The 21,384-nt window shown below is 37.4% G+C and overlaps 1 protein-coding gene across 2 annotated transcripts in view; it reads right to left on the bottom strand.

Annotated features, from left to right (window-relative positions):
• Positions 1-440: 440 nt before the first annotated feature.
• The window catches only part of dnah2 (dynein, axonemal, heavy chain 2), a 134,649-nt gene continuing 113,705 nt past the window's right edge, over positions 441-21,384 (bottom strand). For both annotated transcript variants that reach the window (XM_026936299.3, XM_053233435.1), the window contains exons 76-88: positions 20,680-20,866; positions 19,855-20,003; positions 19,033-19,216; positions 17,697-17,887; positions 16,532-16,723; positions 16,120-16,304; positions 14,692-14,926; positions 13,644-13,795; positions 13,386-13,500; positions 8,678-8,854; positions 8,193-8,267; positions 1,937-2,087; positions 441-821 (exon numbers count right to left, since the gene is read on the bottom strand). In XM_026936299.3, the coding sequence (XP_026792100.3) occupies positions 667-821; positions 1,937-2,087; positions 8,193-8,267; positions 8,678-8,854; positions 13,386-13,500; positions 13,644-13,795; positions 14,692-14,926; positions 16,120-16,304; positions 16,532-16,723; positions 17,697-17,887; positions 19,033-19,216; positions 19,855-20,003; positions 20,680-20,866 (2,148 nt within the window). In that variant the 3' untranslated portion in view covers positions 441-666. The remainder of the gene's footprint in view (positions 822-1,936; positions 2,088-8,192; positions 8,268-8,677; positions 8,855-13,385; positions 13,501-13,643; positions 13,796-14,691; positions 14,927-16,119; positions 16,305-16,531; positions 16,724-17,696; positions 17,888-19,032; positions 19,217-19,854; positions 20,004-20,679; positions 20,867-21,384) is intronic.

Here is a 21,384-nt window from a genome sequence, read left to right as displayed (position 1 = left end):
TCAACATGTTGCTATGAGCGCCCCAACAACCAGTTAGTGGTACACATTGACTCAGACCTGGAGGCCAGTAAAGAGCCCCTTACAGTTCTGAGGAAGTCTCACTCTTTCAGACAAGGGCTGTCTGAATGCAGCCTTGAAGTGAGGCCCCCACCTTCTCTCTCTCTCTCTCCCTCACACACACACACACACACACACACACACACACAGCCTCTCCCTCTTTGCTTTCCTCAGAACTATTCTTCAGTTTCACTTCTTCTGCACTCCCTCTTGTTTTCCTCCCTCTTTCAGGAATTCACCCCAGCCTGTGTAGAATCTAAAGACCATCCTGAGAACTTTGGTGTCTTTTTTCCTGTCTCTGTATCCATAGACTGTTAACTGTGAAAGGCTTTACAAGAAGTTTTTAAATCCTGGGTGTATAAAATAGAAGAAATAATCAGTCATTTCTGTGAGTCTTCTCTGAGTGAATTCAAGTTTAATTTTCAGCAACAAATTTCAGATTTCATTAAACATAGAAACATATTAAACTATTAAAGAACTATATAACAACATTGTTAAAAATATGCCATTTAACATATACAGATATATAGATTTGCTTAAATAAATGCATCAAACCAATGCCCATGAAAGAAGTGTGTGTGTCTGTGTGTGTGTGTGTGTGTTGCCCTTCTAGGTGTCCAAACTCATCAGTAATGCCGTTCCTCTCTTAACCCAGTGATCATAAGGCACAGCTCCTGATTTGAGATCCACTGCCACTACAAATGAAGGTCGTCCAGCTCCTCCTGAACGCACAGGGTAGTAGTAGCAGGGACAAGAGTACATACCTACACATACACAAAGTGCAAGAATACTTATAATAATTATAGAGCATAGACTCAAAAAAACATATTCAGCTCCTGTCAACTTATTTCTCATGATTAGCTGCAACTTCTGTGTTTAACTTACTAAAGAACAATGTTGTTTTTTCAGTTAACCCTATTAGCCTACCATGCTGCAGTGAACAAATCTCAGTGAAAGAAGTGCAGTTTGTTTCCTGTGAAACTAGAGATGCTGTGAATGGCAGTTTGTCTATGTGGACTGCTTCCTTCCATTATGTCCTGCTGTCTGGTGGATTGCTCATGCTGTGGTTATAGATCAGTTTTCATCCACTGTTTTTGTTGTTCAGAGTGACAATTTAAACAAGTGAATGGTTTCATTCTGACAAGCCACTCCACAGCCAACCAGAGTGTATTATTCAAAAGTGCTGTTATAGTGTGCAGTAGCATATCTTATTATTGTGCTGAATCTGGGGATATATAATACTTGATGTTGGAGTCAAGAATAACAAGAAAATAAGTTACAAAGATATAGAAATATGAGATATGTCTATATTTCCTTTTTTGGTAATTTTCTTCTTGCTGGGTTAATGTGGGCGGGACTATTTTGGGAGTAGGTCACATTAGGTAATCAATCCCATGTACAAATTAGATTTAGTACTGTCTGTATGTCAGCTACCCCAATGACAGAAACTGAAAGGGCTTCAAGGGACTTCAGATTAACAACCTCACTGCAGATTTCTGTGATCGTAATTGCTAGCATTTCTAGCATTTTGTATTCGTGCAGACGTTTTGTAATTGTGCCATAGTAAGCAGTTAAAGTTAAGGAGGGTAAAGCCAAAAGCGATATCTGATATACCACTGCTAATTATTATGTGATCTGAGTTTTTGTAATGTTTAACTGTAAATTGTTGTAAAGGTTATTTATTTCTTGATGATTATTATGTGACAAATATACTTAGCATCACAACAATTATTTTTTTGACATGTTGAAAGACTCTTTAAAAACACACACACACATACATACATTATATATATATATATATATATATATATATATATATATATATATATATATATAAATGTATGTATGTATGTATGCGTGTGTGTGTATATGTGTGTACCCTTGGCAGTTTTCTTCCGGTTCTCCACAGGTCTGAAATGGATGGTGGGTATGGGGCAGACCAGCTGCATGGGCTCTGCCTCCACCAGACACGAGTTCTTCTTATTCCAGCCAGCTCCCTCTAGATATAGACCTCGAATAAACACACCGTCCTATGGGACAGAGACACATATTGTATGCATATATTCTAGAAAATACACATATAATACAGTATTGTGGTTTTGCACTTGAGTAATATTTTTGGTCAGACTGTCATATTCTGCTACAACATACAGACAAAAATGAATCTGAATGTATCCGGTTTCCCCTAATTATGGCTTTAAAAAAGAATGGGTTGATAAATATTTTTGCTTTTTTAATACTTCAGTTGAATAAAAAAACAGATGAGTCACTTGCCTTCCACTGTAATAATTTAGATTTTTAAATACTGTAAAACACTAATAAGACAAATTAGTGATTAGTCTTATATGACTAAAATAAGAGATTTCACACTGGAAGACAACAAAGTACAAGTAATGTAAGATCATTTTATTTACCATACAGCTAATTTAATTAATAAGGAATTAAAAAAGGAAAATTTGTGCTCTTGGGGTTTATGAGATGGTCAGGAAAGGGAAAATGCAAATAGTGGTGATAAAATGAACCTGATCATTCATTGTGAACCCTTGTGCTTGAAGCAAGTGCACATTCTCTACATTATCACCAGTTGGATTTAGCTGATGGTCCAATCAGAACTGTGCCATTGAATCTTTTGGATACAATAAATCAGATTCCATATCTCATTCCTGTGTTTAACTGGCAAACTACTGTTGATAATATTATGTGCTCCTATAATACAGTTTATATTGCTCATGCATACATTAAGAACTTATGCATTGTATGTGGTTGTCTACTCTGGGACAGTCTATTGTAAGTGAACTGTGAATTTAATAAAGTCAATGTCAGTTAACAGAGAGAGAGAGAGAGAGAGAGAGAGAGAGAGAAAGAATCTAATGAGGTAAGATCTGTAATATCATTAGTAACACAATATTAATGCTTTAACATTTGAGCAAGGTGCGTCATTTGTACAATACGCCGTCTATACTTACATCATCCCCCATTATATGTAATTTTTTCATAAAACACTGAAAACTTACAATGATGTATAAGGCTAATAATATCTTATAATTAGGGGTGTAACAGTACCACTGCCTGTATTTCTTCAGTGCTCCAAATATCCATAAGTGTATCTGTATACAGATTTGAACCTGAAGTGGGCATGGCCTAAACCAGAAGGGTTTTTTTTTTTGTTGTTGTTTTTTGTTTTTTACATTAAATATGAAACCAACCGCTATGCCCCTAGAACCGCAGGAAAAACCCAGAGGTGGAAATCCCAGCACTGTCAGCAGTATGCGAATTCTGACAGTTCGTCAATTTCACTTAAATCACTCAAGTTCACAAATGTTCTTAACTAGAGATTTGTGTGGGACTGCTTTTTAATTCCACTCATACAGTTATGATTTTTTGTACCTGCCTATTCTAACAAATTTAGTTGGTTCTAATTCCTAAAATATAAACAAACAAATAGCATAATTTAAACCACTGCCATCCTGAAAGGCAGTTACTAAAGATGAATGACTGAATGTTGCAAACAGCACTGCATGTTCAGGTGAATGAATATGGTCTTTGTTCTGCAAGCATCATATCTGATCACTCACTTGCACCCACCTGCAAGTAAAAACATCCAGCTTGTGTGATGTTTTTTGTTACGTCTCACAAGTCTCAGCCAGATGCCCTGTTAACCTGTGGCAAGCTTTCAAAAAAAAAAAAAAAAAAAGGGAATAGGATACCTCTTATTCGTATCCTATTTGTATGCTGTATAATCTTTTTATTCTGAATAATGTTGGTTACATCCCTAATTGTTATAGAGCACCAGGGCAATACTGCCATTAGTTATTCATTTTACATTTATATTTACTATTAACTGTATTTACAGTATATTTACATATAAGCCACCCTATTTTACTTATTTCAATTAGTGAGGCATTAGTGGGTGTATCCTTAAAAGATTATACCCATTTTTCACCGTGGATGATATTGTGGTTTTTTTTTTTTCACAAGCTGGCTTATATATGTGCTTCCATCCAGACAGGCCATTCCCTGAAGGCCATGGTTTAAAGAAAACAAGGAAACAAGGGAGCATGGTTAAACAGAGGGGTGATAACATTGCTCTGACACCTGACATGTGGACATCTCTTAATACGCATGCTTTGTTAGGGGTCACTGGACATTTATTAATGCCAATTTCAGCTTGCATACAAAGACTGCAGGGCTTTCTGAAATTCTCAGAGGCCCACATGTACTGTAAGTCAGACTGGGTGATAAGAAATAAAGTGACAGGCATTTTCAGTGACAATGATTTCAACATGGGAGATTTAGTTTACTGGACTGGAGTCCAGTAATTTTGCCATGTTGTGACCTGATGGTATGTGAGTTGCAATCAGAAGACAACTGAACTTGAAAATATCCAGGCAAGAAGAATTGTAGTTTTTTTTTTTTTTTTTAAATTATAGACAATGTTTCATCTCATTCTTCATCAGAAAAAAAGCAGCAGTTCCAACAATGTGCTCAGTTTCCACTGAACCACCAACAACAAAAGAACTAAGCTTTGTTTAAAAAAAAAAGAGAGAGGATGACTAACAGTATCTAGGGTAAATTGTCTCTGTTTATAGGTGTGACTGTTGTAACCACTTTCATAATTTTGTTTAAAATCTTTTAACTGATTTAGGTCACTCTTAGGCTGATACAGTGAAGCCTAATGTAGAAAACTGCTGTTTTGGAAAATCCCACAGCCTTCCAGCTACTTCATAACTCACAAACTATTCTGCTGACGATGTGGATCAGTAGAGAAAGTTCATATGCATAGGTTTGCCTTTTATACCCCAGGTTCAAGACATTAGCATTTGGAATTGATTCGAATGTGCAGCAGACTGTCAAACATTTGACATTATAATGTACAGGTTTAATAGAAGTTAATCAGTCATCAATGCACCACCTACTCAGCTACAATCTTCTGTCAACAGTTTATCAACTTGCTTTGATTCCCAGGTTAAAAAAATATCATTAATTACCATACTGTGAAAGCAGCCAGAGAAATATCACAGTCAGCAAGGAGGAAGCTGCTGAGAAAATCACAAAACTAATTATCAAAATCTGAGCCATTCAGCTTAAAAGTACTTGAGTACTTAGGTTCTCAAGGAATTTTTAGCATCCATCAGAAAAAGCATTATGCTTTGATAGTCATGTGTGAGATGTTTGTATTTAGGCAGAGATTGATTTTAGGTAAAATCGCGCTGGATTATACAGCTCAGTATGTAAGCGGGCAACCACGATTGGTCTCTCCCATATCTTCCTCAGCATCAGCCTGAATGACTGAAAATTGTCTCCTATTGGCTGACACATGGTCACATCAGAGTACATTCCATCAGTTCCAGTGAACTTTTTTAAAAGATGAAGGCGCATGATGACGCAACAGCCGTCCGTGGCAAAACTGGCCTACTCTGGGTGGGAGGAATGGCATACCCTCTCTCCCCTGTCAATCATAGTGACACTAGTCAATGATGGATGTCTGTGAGCTCATGTATGCTAAAGAGGGCAGATAGTGCACTCCTCCAAATGGGTTATGCCACCCTGTGATGTGGTTGGCTGGCTTTCATGTGTTTTGGAGAAAGCATGTGTTAGCCTTCACCCTCCCTGGTTGGTAGATGTTGTATGATAGAGGAGAGCTGGCTAGTGGGTGGGAAGTGACAAGTGACCAAATTGGAGAGAAAAATGCAAAATAATAATAAATTAAAATAAAACAAAATTAAAAAAGATGAAGGAGCATAAATTGGGTTTGGCATATGTTGGTGCATGTTGTCTGTCAGTGCATTGTTTACATTGAAATTAATGTCAGTGTGTTTTTGGCAGATATCAAGAAGTCCTTTGAAATTAAGGCATACATTAGTAGATACATATGTAGCAGCAACATCAGTGCTATCTGAGAAGTAGGTGGCTTGAATGTAGTCACGCACTGCACACTGAATGTAGTCAACAGCCTGAACATAGTCACAAAGGAATCTGGGAACGGAATGTGAGTGGTATTACACAAAACCTTTGCTGAAAAGTAATTCCAAAATAGGCAAGAAACTAGTCTGGAAGCCATAAACAGAGTTACAGAGTATGCATTTTCCATTAAGTGAGAGTAAAATAGGATGTGTAAAAAAAAAGGTGTATATTTGTCCCACACTAATATTCAATAAGTTGCCAAGATAATAAATAAAATACATAAACAAAGTGATAAATCTGATGCCCAAAGTGATCATCTATTAGTCAATGCAAGATACAAAAGTATAATGGAAGTTGTCTAGAAACAAAAATGAAATTGTATCACATTTTGGTATTTGCCTAAGTTTGTCCAAATATGTATATCATGTCCCAGGAAGAGAAAAGAACAAGCTTAACGTCCTCCTTTTGAGGAGCTTTAAAGTACAGGTGTACAGTTTTGGGAGCAGAAGTGGAAAAACAATTAAGAAAAAAAGGATGAAATTCAGAAACCTGAGAGTGTTAAAGCAATAAACTATGTAATAAAGATTATAATATAAGATGATAATAAAAAACAAACAAGGTGATCAAAAGGCTTTCAGGGAGTGGAGGAAGTATGAATATTTTACTTTGTGTGTCCCTTATAATTGAAAATCAAAAAGCCTGATAATCTAGGAATATTAACTCATTCCAGATGAATAGAATGGGTATATTCAAGGGTGCATATAAGCTACAGAGGTGTTGCAGTACTGTGTATAGTGTACAAAATAGCCCAAAAGCCAAATATTTCTTAGATGACTAACACCATATATGGAAGAAACTTTGGGTTCTCAGCAACCATGATTCAGAAAGGTTAAACCAGTAGTAGATAAGATGCTTATTTTCCCTGTTATTTCGATTTCAAGAAAGCTTACGGTACCATAGACAGGTGAGCAATTAGGAGAGAACGGAACAATTCTGAAACCCCAGAGGATCTAATAAGACCTGCAAAAATGCACATGGTACATAGAAATACATTGTAGGAAAGACAGACACATTCTTGATTTTTAGGATTAAATGAATCTACTCAAAACTGTTATCAGAGATTTTAGAGAACAATGTTTTAAAACTGGTTTTTGAACCAGTGAATGAAAAATAGAGAAGAAGAAAACAGTAGAGAATTATTAGTATAATAAGAGCCTTGCTATTGTTCCTACTGTCAAAGTAAGACATTGGCATAGCATGTAATGAGAGAGGATAAAGATCTAACAGAAAACTGTAGAAAACTGAGGGAGGGGATGTAACCAAGGCAAAAACCTATAAAGGACCCAGAATGGAGAAGAACATTGAGTAAGGTATCAGATTTGCACACATGCTAATCAGGATTAGCATCCAGGATGGCAATGGATCAGCACAGAGGTGTCTAATCTTATCCATAAAGGGCCTGCAGGTTTCCATTCCAACTAGACAGATGCAACTAGCCAGATGTTTGAAGACCTAGAACAAGTGTGCTCCTGCTTGGTTATGAATAAATCCTGTGGCCATTGTGACCTTTTATGGATAAGATTAAACACCAATACAAATCCACTGACACTACACTAAATATTATACATCAAAAGAAGACAAATACTGGTGTGTGTCAATAAAAAAATGCAAAAAATGAAAAATGTAGCTAAAGTGCTTAAGTGGTCTCAACTTTAGACAGTTACATGAAACGGTAACATGAAACGTCATACAGTAAAAATGTAACAACCCAACTGAAAAAAATACATCTGTAGAACTCAGAGTAAACTTCAGATAAGCATCAGATAACTCTTTTCCATGGAAAAAAAATAGTTTCCACCTTATGTCTCACCCTGAAAAACATGTTTACTTCAGTGTTGGGCATTTGTACAAATGTAAATTAAAAAAACCTTACAAAACAAGCTTTCTGAAACGCAAAGACTTCTCAAGGACATATTAGCATAAGTGGGTCTAGCATTCTAGTCTTAAGCAAGAGATGTTGCAATAATAACTGATTTTATATGATACATGTTTAATGAAAATAAACACAGATCACCCATCCCTGTCTGTTGAGCATGGGACTGAATAAGCAACAGAAGACAAGCAAAATATAGAGCTAAATCAGGCCCCAATGGCCCAGTGGTTAAAGGTAGCTCCCTTGCTGAAGAATACAGTAGGCTACTGATGAAGTATGATTAGCACTAGTTACTCACCTTGGGAGGGAAGAGCAGGTTGTTGTCATCTACTGTAGAAACAGTAAACTCCCAAGAAAGCGTGTCCACAGATACCTACAGAACACACCCAACTATTTAACTGTTGCTACTAGACTTGAGTCAGTGTTTGAAGCCATTTTGTCTACGCTGTTCTTGTACACTTCATTGGTTTCTTGATTTCTATTGTCTGGCTCATGTTTATATTTTCCAGCTATGAGCTACATGCTCATTCTCTGGTATTCTACATGTGGGTTCACGTTAGTAATTTGAAGTATCAAGTAAATTTGACTGTCTTTGTCTGCTAACGTCATCCTTTGGAAAGTAATGAACATCACAGGCCTCTCATGCCAAATGGTGTGCACGTGTCTATGAATATATATTTAAGAATATATCCATATATAATACATACAGTTAATATACACATAATGTATCCGTGGATGGGTTTGTATGATTGTGTATGAACACATGTCTGTGTTTGTGCTCACATTGTTCTGCCGTGCTGAGGACTGCAGTACTGCTGTGAGAAAGCCTGTGGGGAAGGTGAAGCCTGAGAGCCAGAAGAGAATTGGAGGATGTGCTGTCTCCGCCCAACGAGAAAACTGCTCTACCCGCTGGCACAGGTCCCTTGTCCACGACGCCAAGGGCTTCAGAGATGGGTATGCCTAAATGGTTTGGAATGAGAGAGACAGATTGATGAGAGATGTGTTTACATGCATAGGAAAAAAAGATTGAAATCTGAAGCCTTGTTATTTATTTCATGCACTATTCAAAGCTGAATGAGAGTGGCCAAAGACAGAGAGACAGAGTATTTCAGTGCCTGGTATGAGCTTTATTACATTTACAGTAAAATAGAATTTCTTCTAGGCCTTTTATACAGATTTTATGTAGCATAACTCTATTCAAAATTATAAAAAAATTATTAACAGATTAAAGCTTAACCTGAACCTGAGTACATGGCTATGGCAATCCATTAAGATCCATACATGTGCATGTGCTGAATATATGAATATAACCACAATACACAAGAGTCTGACCCACTGAAAAATATGAAATAGCTCATCCTTACATGTAATTCCATGTCATCAGTATCTTGCTTTAAGTGTAAAAAATGTAAAAGTGATATTATAAGCATATATATAGTCAGGTCTGGAAGTATTTGGACAATGACAGAGTTTTTGTGATTTTGCCTTTATACACCACCACAATGGATTTGAAATCTGGACAACAAGTATTTGGACAAAGTGACATAATTGTAACTATAACCATAATTTTAATACTTGGATGAAAATCCTTTGCAGTCAATGACTGCCTGAAGTCTGGAGCCCATGTTCTCAAAACTCAAATGCTGAGTTTCCTCCCTGGAGATGCTTTGCCAGGCCTTCACTGCAGCCACCTTCAGTTGCTGCTTGTTTGTGGGTCTTTCTGCCTTTAGTCTTGTCTTCAGTAAGTGAAAAGCATGCTCTATTGGGTTGAGATCAGGTGACTGACCTGGCCATTGAAGAATATTCCATTTCTTTGCTTTCAAAAAGTCTTGAGTTGCTTTCACAGTATGTTTAGGGTCATTATCCACCTGCACTGTGAAGCGGCATCCTATCAGTTTTGTAGCATTTGGCTGAATGTGAGCAGAGAGTATAGCCCTATACACCTCAGAATTCATCTTGCTACTTCTGTCAGCAGTCACATCATCAATAAACACCACTGAGCCTGTTCCATTGGCAGCCATACATGCCCATGCCATAACACTGCCTCCACCATGTTTTACACATGATGTGGTATACTTTGGATCATGAGCTGTTCCTTTCTTTCACCATACTTTTCTCTTCCTATCATTCTGGTACAAGTTAATCTTGGTTTCATCAGTCCAAAGAATCTTATTCCAGAACATGGGAGGCTTTTTTTGATGTTTTCTGGCGAAGTCTAATCTGGCGTTCCTGTTCTTGAATGTTCCCAGTGGTTTGCACCTTGTTGTAAACCCTCAGTATTTACATTCATGAAGGTGTCTCTTGATTGTAGATTTTGACAATGATATGCTTACCTTCTCTCTTGACTTCTGTTGATGTTGCGAAGGGGTTTTTCTTCACCAAGGAAAGGATTCTGCAATCATCTACTTTAGTTGTCTTCCGTGGTCTTCCAGGCCTTTCGATGTTGTTGAGCTCACCAGTGCTTTCTTTCTTTTTAAGAATGTACCCAACTGTTGATTTGGCGAAACCTAGGGTTTTTGCTATCTCTCTTATAGATTTATGTTGTTTTTTCAGCCTAATGATGGCCTCCTTCACTTGCATTGAGATCTCCTTGGACTTCATATTGGTAGCTCCAGTCAAACAACTGCCAAATGCCAACTCAATACCTGATATCGACTCCAGACCTTTTATCTGCTTCATTTGTCTTGAAGTAACGAGTGAATGGACTGCACCTGGTCAATTAACTTCTTGTCAGTCAATTGTCCAAATACCTTTAAGCCCCTGAAAATGGAACTTCTTTGTTGAAAATGGCTGTAATTCCTAAATGGTAAAGATGTGATTGACTGTTTTATTTCATATATGTATATATATATATATGTGTGTGTATATATATATATATATATATATATATATGTGTGTGTGTGTGTGTGTGTGTGTGTATATACATATATATATATATATATATATATATATATATATATATATATATATATATACATATATATATATATATACATGTGTGTGTGTGTGTGTGTGTATATATATATATATATATATATATATATATATATATATATATATATATATATATATATATATGTGTGTGTGTGTGTGTGTGTGTGTGTGTATATACATATATATATATATATATATATATATATATATATATATATATATATATATACATATATATATATATATACATGTGTGTGTGTGTGTGTGTGTATATATATATAGTCAGGTCTGGAAGTATTTGGACAATGACAGAGCTTTTGTGATTTTTGCCTTTATACACCACCACAATGGATTTGAAACACAACAATCAATGTATATATATATATATATATATATATATATATATATATATATATATATATATGGGTGTGTGAAAAGAGAATGTGTGCATGCAGAAAGGAGGGCAAGAATGATGACAGAAAGAGCTCAGATGAAATGATGAGATGAGATGAGATGAAAAAAGCTATGCATCTTAGGAGGGATGTAACCTGCGTGAGAATGAAAATGGGAATGAAAGAGAAGGACTGAATGATCTGTTAGCCGTTTGTGCTTTAATCAGATCAAAGACAAGGCAATGAATGGATGAAACACGGCAAGACAAAGTTATAGAGATACAGAAGGTGTAAGGAGAGAGAGAGAGAGAGAGACACACACACACACACACACACACACACACACACAGATATGATTGAGTAGTAAGTGAATGCAGGGCAACTGGAGCTAATATTTTTCTAAAAGAATATAAGCAAGGGAGATGAGAAGTAACAAGCAATGTATGTTTCAAACATTTCAGAACATACAGAAATATTATTTTGCTTACTGAAGTGCAGTTACCCCAAGCAGGGTCTTTGTTACGACCCCCACGACCTACACATGACCTTCATATGCGCAAGCAAACACACTCAAACACTGAGAAATAATAACCTAGCCGACTGAGGCTTTCTCCTGGCCATAAAGAGAGCAGCAGTGTGCTACTGATGGATGAGTAGAATATTTAAACAGAGGGACAGAGTCTGGATTGTGTGTGAATGCGTAAGCATGTAAGACAAGTGCTCTGAAAAGGCTAAGTGTGTATGTAAGAGATTTTACAAGCGTGTGTGCCAGTAGAGTGTGTTCGTGTGTCTATAATAGAAAGACAAAAGAGGAGAGGGAGAGAGAGAAATAAAACCACAATCCAATCCTCAGCAGTGTAGCGAGTGCACTGGCCTCTTCTCTAACACTATGACCTTCCAGCACTTCACTATTCATTTAGTCCACTCCAGCTCCTCTCCAACACAGGGTACTGCACTCGCAGATTACAACTTCACACACTCCACACGATGATTTACTATACCCATGGTGTGTATATCTGTAAGTGACTACGCTACAATTTTTTTTAATATGACTAGTAACTATTAGGCTTGACTGGTAAATACAGATGGTATATATAGTATACCATGCAAAAATGCCTAAAAGACAAGAGAAAAATAACTGGATGTGAACACTGGTGTGTCATTCCCGGCTGTATATTTTAATTTGGCAGTTTAAAGTTCAAGTCCAAAAAATCAAGTAAAAATATCTGTTTGAGAACAGAGAGCAAAGGTTAAGAGTTTAAGCACTCAGGAAAAAACAAGAGCTCTTAGATGTAATCAAACTTGCTCATATCCAATCACAAAAGCCCTCCAGCCTGTGATAGCATCCTCTACACAACGCAGCCTATTCAACATGATGAATCCCAGATGGACAGTAATTCAAATTAAGATTCAAAATATTCCCAAAATACCCACATATATCCTATCCTATCCTATCAGTTGAAATCTTCTTTATAGAAAGTCAAAGATAAATCATCCACCATTGTTATATGTGAACCATACTGATAAAGTGACTTGTTTCTCTACCTTATTTGTATTTTTCATGTTTAAAATAGTGAACTGAGTGAAGCCGACAAACAAGTAAATGTCAGGTTAGCGCCTGACAGCGTAGGACCACAGCACCCATCAGCCACCGCACACCACGTATTCACATCACGCACCAAGTCACATTATCACGAACACCTGAATAACGTTTATGCACAATAAGCACTAGTATTTAAGTCACGTTTGTATAGCACTCTGTCTCGCGTCTGTTGTGAGTAGAGTTGCTGTATGTTGTTGAATCCATGCCATGTTCATGCACATTACATGCTTGTCTAGTTTATGTTTATGTTACGTAGTCCTAGTCTTTGTTCACATGTCTTTCACTGTTAATAAAATACAAATAAAATTTAAGATAATCTTGAAGATATTACCTATGGCAAATGCCAGAATGTAAGTATTATGGGTTCAGAATAAAATTCCTTTGTTAAAATCTGGGTTAACAAGAGAAGCCACTTTCTAATCTTGATGGTGTCCAAAAAATGTCATCAGCCAAACATATGACTACAAACCACCAACATGTGACAAGTGCTCCTTCACCTTTAGCACTGCTACTGTATTTTTACCAGCATTGGATGATATGATGTACTTTAACAGTGTCTTACCTTCTCCCAGAGGGGAGGAACACGGGCATCATGAATGCACTGAAACGTCTCTTCCAGACTACTGGACATCACAACCAGACCTTTAATGCCTTTCTCCAACTCTGTCAGTGATGTCCTGTTCACACACACACACACACACACACACACACACACACACGCATGCACACACAGATACCAAGCAATTATGTGTATCACTTTAAATAGCTCTCACAACTATCAGTCTCTGTCTGTGACTCACTCTTCCAAACAAACACAGACCTGATGGCGTGCAGCAGAGTGTTGTATCTCTGAATCTCCTGCAGCAGTACTACATTAAGAGGTGAAGGATCATCCTGCAACAGTTTCCTTGTCCCTTCATAGTCCACCTCTGCTGGGATCTTCTGACACACATCAGCTGAGAGTTCTAAAACCTTCATGCACACACAGAGATATATAGTACTACTATCTGAATTTTACAAATAATTTGACTCTAAATTTTGATCTAGTGAAATGGCATAAGGTTTTTTTTTTTTTTTTAATTATCCAAAAATACACACACAGATAGTGCTCTTCCAGACAGAGTGGTATAGCATGGTAATAAATCCATAATCACTTGTGTTTTCATTATTTCATTTGCCAAGTGACCCATACTGTAAGTGAATTTGGTAACCTTTCTATCTACAGTAGCAAGAGCACCAAACAGAGACAGAAATAGTGTAGTCCATGGACTGGTCAAACACAACAATTATCAAATCATCATGAGCTGTCAACCGAGTAAGGCAAACTGCTATTTTTGAAAGAACACTAGCCATTCTACTTGACAGTAAGACACAGCAATGTTTAGTTGTTCTGTAGTGACTGTCTGCCACAGTTTCTTTCACTTTCTAAATGTGCTGTTCCCTGGTGGATTTAGGTTTCAAATTAATTTTTTACATTGATGTTTTACAAAGATTAAAGTACTTCCACATTTGGCTTTGTTTGGGCCCTCTAGTTGCAATTACACAAACTTGCTCATGTATCATACTTAGTAATAACCCTATGAGGTAGATAATTGACAGTGGCACACACATTTTAATGTAAAATATGCTCTTTGGCATTTTAAAAAATTGTATGTAAAATCATTTTCAGAATTTTGAGTGGTATATATGAGTATTCATTCAGTCTACTAATACCACCCCAAAACCACCAAAAACTCTTATTTTTACTGGTAATGTCATGCAATGGGAAACAGACACAGGTACAGTTCTGGTTTCAGATTAATAAGTGCACCATGCTGTAACACACTGTTCTATTCGGTAGAAAAGCGCTAAGAGATACAAAGACACACCTTGTCCTCACGGCTGGGTCCTGCTCCAGTGGCTGCCGTGCTGGTGACCTGAGGCTGAAGTGAGAGGAGTGTGTCAAAGAGTGTGCGTGTTTCAGAGATCTGGCTGGCGATGTCTGCATTTGGGTGCTGGCCAAATGTCTCTGGATGCTCCACTGCTGGGAGCAGGTTGATATACTCCTGATACACAGCCTGAGGCCCATCACGAGGGATATAATAGGAGGGCAAGGAGGACAGTCTAGAGGACATCACATACAGACACAGACATGGTATTTATATAACATTATGAAAAGAACAAAACAACATACTTTTTATTCATGATTCTCATGACTTGTAACTGGACGCTTATATAAGACTAGAAACTCGGCTCATGAAACTCAGACTTTGACATGGATGGGTAGGTTAGAAACGGGTAACAAACCAAGAATGGTGTTATCGGGGACGTAGCACAGTTATCAAACTAGTGAAAAAAGAACAGCGAAATTTGGGAAAACTCTTACCTCTTATTCTCAACAGGGCTGAATATAATAAACTGGAGAGTGGCTTCACACTATATATATATATATATATATATATATATATATATATATATTCAGTAAAGATAACTGTGCTTATAGTTTATTGTTATTTATACATACTGTATACATATATATATGTATGTATGTATGTGTGTGTGTGTGTGTGTGTGTAGAATAAATAAAATCAAAGAAAGAAAATGGTGGGACTTTGATATATTATGTTGTATTAGTGTTTTAGTCATGTCACTTACAATAACTAATCCAGCTACTTGTTAATTTTACATAGTGTAAATAAAAAATGCACCACATAGGGGAGCTGTTGCACCTTGTTACAAATCAACAGCAACACAGTGGTGGTACACTAGATCAGTGTTTCCAATCCTAAAGCTCATGTATCTGTACACTGCACATTCTATCACTTCCCATGATCCCAGTAAAACTGGTACAACTCAACAGCTAATTAACAGGTGCTTTTATGTGTTAAAATGGTGCATGACAAATACTAAAATTTTCACTGCAGGACAAGTACTTAGAAACACTGCACTAGACACAGGGACACTTGAGGAGTCTTTCCTGTAACACTGTGTGCATCTACACTAAGATTAGACACAGCACCTAACTCTTTCATTAAAACACTTGGGTGTTTTGTCAGGCTTGGGTATGTGCTGAATTTGTCCATAAGAGAGTCTGTGTGTGTGTGTGTGTGTGTGTGTGTGTGTGTGCGTGCATGTGTGTGTTGGTGGGCGCGTGTGATTTTAGATCTGTCCACATGGTGGGGTTCTTGTTCTTCTGTGTGTTTAAGTAGTGTGGTTTCAAAATTTGAAAGACATGAAGGTTACTACAGTGTGCTTAATGTTAATGTTTTAGTTTGCATGTGTGTGCCTGCATCCAAATGAATGTGTGTGAGACTCACTTAAAGAAAGGAGTGTTGACAGTGCCTTCACAGAAGTAATCACTGATGTATGTGGTGAGGAGACGACGGTCCCAGTCGTCCGTAACGTGACCTCCGTAGTTGATGCCAGCGATGAGGTACTTCAGAGCATCCCAGGGGATTTCCTCATACTCATCCAAATACAGACTCATTAAGTTCTCACTCACCTGTAAAAGAAACAGAGAGACATAGAAGTAGTAGCGAAGAGAAGAGGCAAGATGCAGTAGTAATGGTATGCTGCGTCTCCTAGGTAAGCTTGTAGAGCTTTGCCTACATGTCATCAGCGAACGGCTTTTATCTACACTGATATGTAAGGCACAGTTAGCACTTTTCTGCCTAAAATCAAATAATTCTGCAATAGCAAGTCTACTCAACCACATCTCTCTTTCTGTACCTCAAAGTCAGAGTCATTGAAACTGTAGACAATATTCCAGCCGAGCTGGAGAAACTTCTTGCGCTCCAGCAGGATGCTGTGGAAGAAACAGAGGGCAAAGAGCAACTTGCGGTAGATGATGGGCCGTGTGCAGCGTGAAAACTGAGACTCTGTCACCAGATGGTACAGCCGTTTCATATTCGACTTCACTCCCTGCAATGAGAAACATGGAAAGTTTGTGTGTTGTGTGTGTTTATCTACAGTGGGTATGTGTGTGTGTGCGTGTGTGCCACCCTTGGCATTACAGGAATCAATGTGCCTTTTAAGAGCGGTCCTCCTGAATTCTAATCAATAAGTGCTAAAAGGAGTTTCTTTTTCTTTAAAAAGACCAAAAGATGTGACCAAAAAACCCACAAATCCAATATTTCAATAAAGACAGTCCATTTCACGATGTGATAGGATTCAGATCACTGAGAAGCTTTTTTTTTCTGTTTTTGTTTTTAAACAAATGCCATTATTGTATCATTGTCCACATAAAAATATAATAAAGTCAACACAAAATGAAAAAAAAAAAAAATTCAATAACTGTACATTAAACATAAAATGAGTGCCTTTTGTACTCTTTAAGAATTCGGGGAAATGGCTGTAGTCAAGAAAAATATATAGACAGCATTATGTAGGATGCATACATCAGTTATTTCCTTCAGTAAATATTACTTCAACAAAATCTTGTTTGTGACAATGCCATTGCAAATCCATTTTTTATGTTGACAGGGAAAGTTGTCATTTCCATTATATAGATTTTTTGTTTATATCTATTGAGTTATCTATAGTATGTTTGGTCTCTTCTGTTTAAACCATTTCTTAGTCAATGCTTTCTTGCTAAACTGTCAGGATCGTAGACATTACATATTCATTTGTATGGTTTGAGTGTAAGAGTATTTTACGATGTATACAAGTATTTGTATCTCTTTTCAGTGTGCTGAAAGCCTTCCATTATATCTTCCCAGTACTCTTCGGTGCTTGGGCCCCTTGGAAGCCACTTCACTGGTATACAGTAGATAGTGTGTTGCAGTGGTGTGTGTGTGTGTGGGGCATGTTCTAGTATTGGTATTGGTGTATGCATGTCACCATGCAAAAACGTGTATGAAGGTGAACATTTCTGTTTCGTGTGCGTATCGTATACCTTGGGTGGCTCAGTAGTCATTTTGATGCCAGCCTGAAGTATTGCAATGGGGAAGTCTGGGTGAGGGGAGGAGCTGAGCCACAGCCTGAAGTCTGGGTGAGGATCCTCAACCTGTAACTGCTCCACCAGCTTATCCAGCTGAGGCATCCACGACAGGGACAGGTGGCAATTAGCCAAGAACACCCAGTGACCTACCGCACACATAGAAAGTAAGATTGACCAAAAATAGTTTTCCGTGGTGAATAATTCATGTGTGCGTTGCTAGATAGACTCACTATGTACCACAGAATACCATCTAAGACTGCATCAAAATACATCAGAGAAGGAGAAAGGATTGAGTAAGCCTCTAATGGCAATGTGCATTTGTAAAGTCTGCATTCCACCCTAATTAAAGCATTCCATTTAAGAAGGAATGAAAACTTAGGAAATTATTTAGTTGTACTTTGGAAGCATAAAAAGAACATTCTGTTGAAATTTGAGACAAAAGACTAAAACCTTTTAGTTTTACTGATTAAACTGTCACCAAGTCTAGACCAAAACTAACAACGTCTAAAATATGATTACAACTATTATGTCTAAATTAATTATCAAAATCACACATAAGCAATACGTCTGTGTAGTCTAAGCAACCTTCTGTTTAATCAGTGTCATTTGAACTATGTTCTCTTCTAGAAGCGATAGCGGTGAGAATAAACTGAACTTCAATGCAGAACAATGTCACTCGAACATTGGTGTGGGTGGTGACCGTTGAATTTAGGCTTGCTTTACTTATAACCATTGTGTACGTAATAATATGAGATGAGACAATGAGAAAATGAATCAACAATATTTGTGTTTATTGGAGTTACCTAGGTTGGTCTACTGTGTATCACTACTGCACAAACACTTCTGCTACAGGCTGCACAATGATAACATTTCTGTGGATTATGACAGAAATGTTATCATTATGGAATATTATTTATCACAAATAAAATGTGGATTTCTGTGATGTTCATGCTTTACTCATGTGAGCAAGCAAGAAAAAAAAAACCTGAAGGATAGACAGGGTTGGGTTGCATTTTTTAAATGTTATAATGGAAGCACAACTGGTCTGTGAAATGGGTGTGAGATGGACAATTAAAAACGCTTTTTTGTATGAATTGGCCTTTAGAGAAAGTGCAGACCTTGTTTTTTTTAACAAGAAGTTAACTTTTGAACGTTTTCTGGTACATTTACTTGGGATAAACACCCTTAATCAACCAACATGCCTAATTTACTGGGTCTGGAAAATGGGGAGAGAGAAATAACAAGGCTGGCAAGAAATAAAGAGAGGACGAGATGAGATAGCAAGCTTCACCGTTCTTAACGCCCTCTTTAATCATGCGTGTGGCGATTGGGGCCTGTCCCTGTCCCAGAGAGAGGGCATGGAAGTGGTGGCCCATGCCAGATGTCTCTGCCAGCTGCACCAGGGCAGCAGTGGGATCCACTCCAGGGGACAGCACAAAGATCAGTGGCGTCTTAGGGGTGGAATCCTCTACCACCTAAAACACAAACACCAAAGGACAAGAAACACAGAAAACATTTTACTGTCCTGTTCCAAAATGGCTTGTCACTGATTTCACTGCAATTGCAAATTTTTTCCCTGGTAGCAGAGGGCAGACTACTCCTTTAAAGTGATACTTGGGTTCCTGTGTTCATGCTGCATGTCACATGGGGTAATACACTTTGCCAGGAGAAGTCTAACATAAATAGCAGTCCAAATTGCATAGTGACTTGTTATGCAATGTAACAAGCTAAAAGCTACACACTCATTTCAGGTAGTGCGTCATGACTGGTTGAGTCATCTTTAGTCCACTATTCAGGTTTAGAGAAAAAGCTTCCTTTACATAGTTTGAACACAAATAAGACTGAAGCTAACAAAATGTTCAGGCATGTTCTTGTATTATCTCTCTAGCAGCAACACTCATTTGGATTTATAATATGGCACAACCAAATTAATATACACAACTGGTATAGGTACAGCTACCCTCATGTTGCAGCAGTGAACCCACCCTGTGCTTCACGATGTTTAGATGTGTGTATAAGATGAAGTTGAGTATGTTGAGATGTGAATGATTGATGTAATGTTGAAAAAATATTGACATGTCTGCACTCTGTATTGTGTGCGTTTATAACTCACAGCCTTCATGTCCAAGACTGGCGGTTCTACAAAGCGGGAGCCCAGGTTGTTGATGATGAAGGAAGTTACGCAGAATGAGACGCGGTCCTGTCTTAGAGAACGCACTATCAACATCCTCTGCAACTCATTACACCCGTTCTCCCACTCCCCTAAAGAGAATGAGCGATAAGAACACAGAAAGAGAGGGAAAAGAGCAGAAAGAAGGTGTGAGGCAGGGAGAAATGAGAGAGGTGGTTTGCAAATTGACATTGCAGAGTGTCAAAGAGTGAAAAAAAAATGTAGAAAATAAAGACAAGAGGAGAGAAGGTGGAAGGGTTCAAAAAGAAGGTGAAAAAAGAAAAGGATAAAAGAGATGAAGTAGGAAATTAATTAAACAAGAGATAAGTGACAGGCAAATATTATCTTTCCTATAAACCTTTTTAAAATGAAGACCTCTTGAGAGCTTGCTTTTTAAACAAAATTACAATTCATAATTACATAAATGAGTTAAACAAACATAGAATTTTCACAGAGCTGCATGTTCTCCCATAGATTGTATTAATATTGAGCAGAGTTCACAGTAATATAATTAGATTTGAAAAATAATCAAAGGAAATGACAAACTAGCACTGTCAGAAGAGTCTGACATTAATGCATATGGACAGAGAAAGACTGAGAGGGAGGAAAAGTCAAAGGAGAAAATACATATTCATCTTGTAATAATTTTCCAAGACAAAAGTGAGTCAAAAATACAAAAAAAAAAAGAATAAAAAGCTCATTTAGTATTCACAAAGATGAGATAACACAGTTACAGATAAAGTGCTGTCACACACACACAGACATTACCAGGTAGAGGTGCGTTTTCTGGCTCTGAGCTGGTGTACCACAGGTTCCAATCTCGAGGGTACTGCTCAAATGAGGCCATAAGTCCATGGAAATTAGCTAGCTTGTCCAGCTCAGTAATGTTGTCCCAATTAGAGTCAGCCAGCCAACTTGAGCATGGATTATCCATCTGACCTTCCTTATCCAGGACCTGGAACAACAGCACCCACCCACAGACATCACATATGAGACATATGAGAAGGACACCCAAGGGTTCCACAAAACACCCCAAACAAGATTTAATACTGGCAAAACATGGGGCAATTATCTAAACTAAACAGGCTGCCAGACAGCAAGATTAACACCCCCTGGATAAAAAAAAATATTGCTTGGAATCACAAGGTATTTAACAGTGAATTTTTGCTACTCATGAACACAAGGTTCCATAAATTAAAACTTGGAAATTCCACAAAAAATCCAGACACTTTTCTAAATTAATTTTTAAAACTTGATTGTTTGTTATTATTGAAAATAATTCAATTCATCAATTCATAAATATTCACACTCTTAACACTCTTGGCACATCTAAATTACCTCTAAGGTAACTGTTTTCTCCAGTAGCACACAAACTTAACAAATCTGCCTTGTAATGAAGGGTAGAGGGAATAAAGCCTTTATTTAACAATATAAACAAAAAACTCATATTATGACTTGGCTAGAGTTTAGAGA

The sequence above is a fragment of the Pangasianodon hypophthalmus genome, chromosome 4 (assembly GCF_027358585.1).
Source record: "Pangasianodon hypophthalmus isolate fPanHyp1 chromosome 4, fPanHyp1.pri, whole genome shotgun sequence".
In the NCBI taxonomy this organism is placed as follows: Eukaryota; Metazoa; Chordata; class Actinopteri; order Siluriformes; family Pangasiidae; genus Pangasianodon; species Pangasianodon hypophthalmus.
Note: the sequence above shows the minus strand (reverse complement) of the source record. Positions and strands in the feature narration are given on the sequence as shown.